Source organism: Limulus polyphemus, unplaced genomic scaffold, assembly GCF_000517525.1.
Source record: "Limulus polyphemus unplaced genomic scaffold, Limulus_polyphemus-2.1.2 Scaffold7853, whole genome shotgun sequence".
NCBI classification, from domain to species: Eukaryota; Metazoa; Arthropoda; class Merostomata; order Xiphosura; family Limulidae; genus Limulus; species Limulus polyphemus.
The window spans coordinates 24,789-33,816 of record NW_013673463.1 but is presented as its reverse complement, the minus strand read 5'-3'; the positions used below and the strand labels follow the sequence as shown (position 1 = coordinate 33,816).

The following is a 9,028-nucleotide window of genomic DNA, read 5'->3' as shown; positions in this document are numbered from 1 at the left end:
CTTGTCACTTTCTTTAAATATTATGTATTGTCACTTTCTTTAAATATTATGTCTTGTCACTTTCTTTAAATATTATGTATTGTCACTTTCTTTAAATATTATGTCTTGTCACTTTCTTTAAATACTATGTCTTGTCACTTTCTTTACTAATATAAATGTTGAATACACTTTACAAAAACAAAATATCTAGATACAATTTTGTTCATGTTTAATAAGTAAAAAGCTTACTAAAGGTTTATGCCCCCCAGTGGCACAGCGGTATGTCTGCGGACTTATAACGCTAGAAACAGGGTTTCGATACCCGTGGTGGGCAGAGCACAGATGGCCCATTGCGTAGCTTTGTGCATAACTACAAACAAAACAATACAGAAGGTTTATATATCCTCAAACTGGTATAAATCGGAGCGTGATGATACTTTTATGTTGTTTTTTTACCCAGAGAAAACACTGATAAATATTACAAACAATGTTTACAACATTAGTCTTAATCATATACAAAATTGTACAGTGTAATGTGCTGGTTAAAAAAAAAATGCGTAAAATAATTTACTTTGGTTATGTTCTAAGTCTAAACGTTAAAACAGGAACTGGACTGTTAAGTAGGGAGTCTTCCCGTCACCTCAAGGTCACCATTAATAGACCACAATCAAGCTGTTGAAATGTATGTTCATGTCTTTTAAGTATCAAGCCCTTAGAGATTTTATAAAACATCGAATCAAAATGTTAGGATGACACCTCTTTTATATAGTTTGTCTGAATTAATGGATCATCCATGAAACATTACTAACAACTGAACTGAACTGTTAAATTGTGACGTCTCTCCGTTCTCTTGGTGGTGGTGGTGGGGGGGGGGGTTCGAAAGGTTATCTGTAGTGGGCGTTCCTAGTTTTGAGGTGATAGAAAAGCAGCTGATCAACAGCACTCACCGACAACTTTTCGGCTACTCTTATCTGACCGAACAGGAGATTTGACTGTCGTCCTTATAACTTATCCACAACCCCAAAAGGTAAAGCGCTAATTTTTCTCGATAACGGGACACGAACAATTATCCCGCAGATTCATAGTCTAGCACGCTAACCACTGGGCCACAGTCAGCCCAGGACTGAAAGCATAATTATATAAATGGTACGTATACCTTTAAAACAATTTGTTTCATCCCAGTCTTCATTGAGAAAGGTTCGTCACATAAAGTTTCTCTAAATAACAACATTTTGGGAAGTTCTTCAACGGAATAACAGTTGATTTGGCATTATAGCAAATCAGTCACAAAATAGCGAGAACATATCTTATATTTCATTTCGTCAAAGTTGTCTTTTTATCTAATATGCATGAACTGCTAAAACGTTTGTTTGCTCGTTGAATGTACGCGCAAGTCTACACAAACGCTGCTTACGCTTTCCCTTCCTAATTTTGAAATGACAGGCCAGAGGGAAGGTAGCTAACTCTGCTAACTCGTGGGCTACCAACGAACAGTGAAATTGACTGATACTATATGACGCCCCTACGGCTAAAAGGGCGAGCATGTTCGGCAATGGGTTTCGATCCCGCGACGGATTAAGTTTCAGATTCTATGCTGAGTCCTTCTTCGGGTTAATTTAAAAGGAAAATATTGTTAGTGATCTGTAGGTATGCTGCTTTAGTGCAAGAGACAACGTATAATTCATGATCTGTAGGTATGCTGCTTTAGTGCAAGAGACAACGTATAATTCATGATCTGTAGGTATGCTGCTTTAGTACAAGAGACAACGTATAATTCATGATCTGTAGGTATGCTGCTTTAGTACAAGAGACAACGTGTAATTCATGATCTGTAGGTATGCTGCTTTAGTACAAGAAACAACGTGTAATTCATGATCTGTAGGTATGCTGCTTTTAGTACAAGAGACAACGTGTAATTCATTATCTGTAGGTATGCTGCTTTAGTACAAGAGACACTGATGGTTGTTTAAATCAGATAATGTCAGTTAAAGAAACAAGCATAAATGTACGTGAATGTGAATTAAAATATAACTTATTTTAAACTCCATGTTTTGACTACTGGTAAAGTGACAATACGGAATAAGCAACTGAAATATTTTCATCAAATACGAAGCCTCCTAGTGGCACAGCGGTATGTCTACGGACTTACAACGCTAGAAATCTGGTTTCGATACGCATGGTGGGCAGAGAACAGATAGCCCAATATGTAGCTTTATGTTTAATTACAAACAAACAAACATCAAATATGAAAATAGAAAAATCTGAAAATTACTTAATCTTAATCACAACATGACGATGTCCATAATTATTACTTAGGAAAGAAGTAAGACATTTTTAGTTGAGGTATAGATTTATTTGTTTGTTGTTAAGCGCAAAGCTACACAATGGGCTATTTATGCTGTGCCCACCACGAGTGTCGAAACTTCCAGACTTACAACTAAGCCACTGGGGAAGGATGGGGAGGGGAATCTATTTATGTTTAGAGCAAACATAGGCATTCATAAAATCTTAATAGGCTTAATACTGGGTTGAGGTTTCCAAAGAACATCAATACTCGCCAGAGAGTTTTTGGGTGTTTATGCACTTAACAACTTTGACCAGAAGTTTTTTTTTTCGTGTGTTATGATCGAAAACTTACGATCATTCTAATAACTTATTTATACGTGCATAAATTCGTATGATTCTTCAATTGTTTTAATAAAGACTTTAAACAAAAATCTTTAAACAAATTAACAACTAAAACGGAGAAGGGAATCTGTTGAATTTGTAACTTCTAATAAACAAAACTAACTACGTGGGCCAGAATACTGTAATTTTCAGCATTCACAAATAAAAAAAACTAAGCTCTTAACTTTGAAAAATCTTAAATTTTGACCAATAGAATTTGTAATGAAATTATTGGAGGGCAAATTTAATGAATGATTCATTGAGAGTTAGAACAATCTGCTTGAAATAATGTCTCGGCTAAACACTTGATGGGGGCTCGGCATGGCCAGGTGGTTAGGGCGCTCGACTCGCAATCTGAGAGTCGCGAGTTCGAATCCCCGTCCCACCAAGCATGCTCGCCCTTTCAGCGTGGGGACGTTATAATGTGACGGTCAATCTCACTATTCGTTAGTAAAATAGTAGCCCAAGAGTTGGCGGTGGGTGATGATGACTAGCTGCCTTCCATCTAGTCTTACACTGCTAAATTAGGGACGGCCTAATAGCGCAGATAGCCCTCGTGTAGCTTGCGCGAAATTCAAAACAAACACTTGATGGGAAACTAACAATGACTCTTAAGCAAAGCTACATATTGGGCTATCTGCGCTCAGTCCACCACGAGAGATTGAACTCTGAATTTTAAGCATTGTAAGTCCGTAAACTTACCGATGTCCCACTGGGAACCTCAAAATTAGAAATTGTGGTTCTATATAACCCTAAAATAAACTAAAATTGTAAATATTCTGATAAATGTAATACGATATAATCAATTTCTCTTGGCATTTGTTATTATTTATTTAAAATGAAATGTGCTTGTTTATTTTAGAGCAAAGCCACATTGTGTTATCTGTTATATTCCACCACGGAGAATCGAATCCCGAATTTTAGACTGTTAAGCTTACCGCTAACCAACCGGGGGGGGGGCATAAAAAATGTATAACAAATTGTATAAGAGAATGGTACATGTTCGTTTATTTTGTTGAAGCTAAGCACAAAGCTACACAATGGGCTATCTGTGCTCTACCCACCACAGGTATCGAAAGCCGGTTTCTAGCGTTGTAATTCCGCAGACATACCGCTCTGCCACTGGAAAGCGGTTACATAAGATACACAGGAACAGCCACTTTTTACTTCCTGTATCACTATTTTGGTTACAACCATATATTGACTTCCTATATCTACTTTCGTTCCTGCTATTCACTGATCTTCTACCTCTACCTATATCCTCTGTCTTGTATGTACTCCAGTTAGTTATTAATAACAAAAGCAATAAAGCATCAGAATGGTTTATAAACTTCTGTTGTTTTGTAAACTGAGTTTGATTCAGGCTAGTGCTACTTACAACCCTTAAGGATAGTAATTAAGCTATTGCACTTGTTATATTGTTTCTGCTAATAACGTACGTTATTTACTTTTCAGTGGGATTTGGTCTGTGAAAACAATCATCTGCCTTCACTAATATTTACCCTCGCCCTCGCAGGGGGCTCTGTAGCGACCCCAATTTATGGCATTATGTCGGACAGGTAAGTTAGGAAATTATTATTATTTTTTTGTCAGAAAAATATGTTTTTTTTTAATAAGTAACAGAAAAATCTAACACGAATACAATCAAAAGGTTCTCCATAAAAAATAGTTTCTATGTTGTCAGTAAACCACAGTTTGCAATAATAATATTAAAACTATAATTTCTAAAGTAGTAACTTATATCAACTTCAGATATTACACTATAAAGTTGTGGTTTCTACTTTATTGTCCCGAGTTGGATCAATAAATCTCAACACTTTTTTAAACAGTTTCCAAATTTGATTTGCTGACATGCGAGAAACGTAATTCATTAGTCGGTGATTTGAAAATTAGAATTTAAATATAAGGAATTTAAAATGTCACCAAGTTTCATGACCATTTACAAAATGGACGCTCGCTTCTGATTTTTGGTTATTGAATTACAAGCTTTCATAATTACTTTTTTTTAATAATAATAACATCAAACAAAGTAAATCTCACGTGGTCAATTGATGTAAAATATATTCCACAGAATAGGACGGAAACTGACATTCTTCATCTGTGTCCTGGTAACGTTTGTGTCTGGAGTCATTTCTCTGGTTCTACCCAATTTTACAGCGTTTGCTGTGTTCCGCTTCATCAACGGCTCACTACTTCCCACGATTTTCCAAGTGCCATACATTATGCGTAAGTTACACATCATCATATCATCTTTCTTACGCTTATCTTTTCTTTATCTGCTTACTTTAGTACAGTTGCCAATTGCCGGAAGTGATGGCAAGCGTTGCTGTAAATCCTTGGTTCTCATAAGGCTTCCTGTAGGCCACGACCGAAACCTTGATTTCTGGCCAGCACTGCTTCGTTATTAAACGTTGGGTGAGAACAGTTTGGTACAGATACTATATTTACAGTCAATGGTTGTGCCTTTAATAATTAGCTAGCTATTAGTAAAATTACTTTCCCTTCAAAAGTGACCTTTTTTTTCTTGGTTATTAAACAAAGATGTTATCCTATGTTACGTCACCAATAGCTCCAACCCCCATTCAAAATACGGCCCACAAATTTCTGGTCATTACAATTATGCAACCCCTGGCAAAAAGTATCTTAAGCAATACGTTATGTTTATGATACGTTCAGGGGCGAATTTATATCTAAAATTTTACCGGAAAAAAGCTTGATGAGGTCCACGTATTTGTCATAAAATTAAAATAATAACGTACTTAATAAGCATGTGCTTTCATCCTATAGATTTGCTGCTCTAAATCAGCCTTATTTAATCTGAATAACAAAAACTAAACACTGTCCACCTATACTCTTAGGTGAAGCCATTGTTACGTATCTGCTCGTTTGATAATTTCCTTAATTTCCGGTATAAATTATTTCCGAGGAACTTCAGTGATACAAGTCCTTTCTTAATTAAAACTAGTTTATTCTTTCTCGATACAACTTTGTAATACACTTAACAACTTTTATAACACACGCTATAAATCACAGTGATTCACACACTTTAACATACTTTATGGCCGAGAAAAAGGGCACTTTGGAGGCGTAAGAGCGAAAATGGCAGAGATTGAGCCCACCCAGTCACGCCACTGTGTACGTCACTGAAACGTTTCCCATAGAAGTGATATTAATTTTAGTTGGAAGTTTGTAAATGCTTGTGATCATTTCGAAAATCAACTGATGAATGATTAGTTCAAGACAAGCAGTACTGTGTCGTGTGGCCAAAACAACCTCCAGGACACACTGTGTTATTAACAGTAGTGATAGTTTAGCAATTTTCCATTTTCTGTAGCTCAGACTGTAGTAATTCAAACTATCCCATATTTTCAGTGAATATGCTCTACTATACCCTTACTTCACATACCAAATTTCAAGACAATCCATTAAGAAATAAACAAGATATAAAATATATGATTTTGATTTCATTTCTTCCTATTTCTTTTTCTTCGCATCTTTGTTTGATAGAAAGACATACTTAACTTTCATGGATTTTTATCAAATTTAATACACTAATAGATCTTTACAACCTAAAATTAGTTGTCAGATCTGTTCTAAGTATTGGCCACATGTGCAAAGTTATTCAACAAAAACCGCTCGGTTTTGACTGAAAATTTTTCGCACGCCTACGTGAAAGTCATGTGAGCTATCGATCTGAAAATGTTATTATAGTGTTACGACAGCGGAAGTCACGTGAAACTGGTGGCGTGTGCTAGGAGTTTCTCGAATGATTATGAATTGTCTAGTTTGTTCGGGACGCCCTCTTTTTTTAGTATATTAGTCCGGCAAATAAAATAAGAGATAGATATACAGATAGATTGAAGATAGAGATAATTGAGTCAAGCGAACGGCAGGCACCGTAAACCACAACTACTACAAGACGCCTGATTATTCTATGTGGACTAGATGCAACCCATTCTCCTCACAATCTCTCCTAACGCCTCCAAAGTGTCCTTTTTCTCGGTCATAAAATAAGTCCACAACTACTACAAGACGCCTGATTATTCTATGTGGACTAGATGCAACCCATTCTCCTCACCTATGCACTATTTGCCTTTCCTCTAATAATTCAAAATTAGGAACGCTATGAACAGATAGCCAATGGGTATTTTTTTGCGAAAATTCTAATTACCTCCCCCCCTGAAAACAACAATAACGTGTGTATTAGGATACTACTTCATTAAGCTTGACTGTGTTTGAAGTTAAGCACGAAGCTGCACAGTGGGCTACCTTTGCTATGCCCACCACGGGTATCGAAAACTGGTTTTTAGCGTTGTAAATCAGCAAACATAATGCTGTGCTACTGAGGGGGGGGGGGTACTGTGTATGAATAAATAACCATGAAAGAAAATTTTCATTTCAGTTTTTCAAGCTTTTTATTTTCGCTACGTTTAAAAGAGGCCTGTTGATGAAAAGTTGTGACGATGAAGCGAACGAGACAGAAAAGAGAACAGAAGCAATATCTAGTTTTATGTTAAATGTTTGCGCTACATTTTCCTTTTTCCGCATTAAGAGGTTTGCTTGGATGAAATTATTGAGGTGGTTATTTTATACCAACAATTTTATTTACCGTTGGCAATTTTGTTTGACATTCTACATCACGAAGAAAATAACGTGCAGAGGACAATAAAAGAGCAAGGGGCTCATTGACAAAACAAAAAAAAAGTCATTTTTCAAGCATCAAAAGGGAAAACGTTTTCTCGGGGTTGGAGGCGTTAGGAGAGTTCACCCACCGTCAACTCCTGGGCTACTCATACCTCACCGAATAGCAAGATTTCACAGTTACTCTTAAAGCGCGCCCTCTACCTTAAAGAGCAGAGCGCGTTTTTCAGACAAGGGGACGCAAACCATGAGCCGTCAAATTCAGAATTGGACTAAACAATAAGCCATGTCGGTCCACGTTAAAAATATGTTAGAAAAATGCATTACCTACTGTTTAGTGTGTTTCTTTTCACACCCTCCTATTTGATAGCTTTTTGTTATATTTTCATTTAAATTTAACACTCACACAAGTATAAATTGCACTCCAAAGAGCGTATATGATATGTTGAATTAAACGCGAAAATACAGAACAAAACATAATATTAAATTGCATGCATATATATATATGAACACACACATTTGTATATGACTATTGCAAGCAGTTATCGTGTAACCCATTTTTCATATTTTGTGAATTTCTTCTCTCTAACTGTCATCTGTTTAAACAAGGGTAGCAGCTGTTATAGTGGGTAAAAAATATCAGTGTTATAAAGACTATTATACAAACTCATTCGGTGCTATTAGTGTTGGTAAAGACTATTATACAAACTCATTCGGTGCTATTAGTGTTGGTAAAGACTACTATACAAACTCATTCGGTGCTATTAGTGTTGGTAAAGACTATTATACAAACTCATTCGGTGCTATTAGTGTTGGTAAAGACTATTATACAAACTCATTAGGTGCTATTAGTGTTATAAAACTATTATACAAACTCATTAGGTGCTATTAGTGTTGGTAAATACTATTATACAAACTCATTAGGTTCTATTAGTGTTGGTAAAGACTATTATACAAACTCATTAGGTGCTATTAGTGTTATAAAGACTATTATACAAACTCATTAGGTGCTATTAGTGTTGGTAAAGACTATTATACAAACTCTTTAGGTGCTATTAGTGTTATAAAAACTATTATACAAACTCATTCGGTGCTATTAGTGTTGGTAAATACTATTATACAAACTCATTAGGTTCTATTAGTGTTGGTAAAGACTATTATACAAACTCATTAGGTGCTATTAGTGTTGGTAAAGACTACTATTTAAACTCATTAGGTGCTATTAGTGTTATAAAAACTATTATACAAACTCATTCGGTGCTATTAGTGTTGGTAAATACTATTATTCAAACTCATTAGGTGCTATTAGTGTTGGTAAAGACTACTATTCACACTCATTAGGTGCTAATAGTACTGGTAAAATATATTATGCAAACTCATTAGGTGTTATTAGTGTTGGTAAATACTATTATTCAAACTCATTAGGTGCTATTAGTACTGGTAAATACTATTATTCAAACTCATTAGGTGCTATTAGTGTTGGTAAATACTATTATGCAAACTCATTAGGTGTTATTAGTGCTGGTAAAGACTACTGTTCAAACTCATTAGGTGCTATTAGTACTGGTAAAGATTAATATTCAAACTCATTAGGTGTTATTAGTGCTGGTAAATACTACTGTTCAAACTCATTAGGTGCTATTAGTGTTGGTAAATACTAATATTCAAACTCATTAGGTGTTATTAGTGCTGGTAAATACTACTGTTCAAACTCATTAGGTGCTATTAGTGTTGGTAAATA

General features: G+C 35.5%; 1 protein-coding gene across 1 annotated transcript in view; it reads left to right on the top strand.

The window, feature by feature from the left end:
* Positions 1–9,028, top strand: part of LOC106474920 (carcinine transporter-like) — a 33,591-nt gene that overhangs the window by 3,424 nt on the left and 21,139 nt on the right. Inside the window, exons 2-3 of the mRNA XM_022403176.1 lie at positions 4,102–4,205; positions 4,718–4,872. Of these exons, the coding sequence (XP_022258884.1) occupies positions 4,102–4,205; positions 4,718–4,872 (259 nt within the window). The remainder of the gene's footprint in view (positions 1–4,101; positions 4,206–4,717; positions 4,873–9,028) is intronic.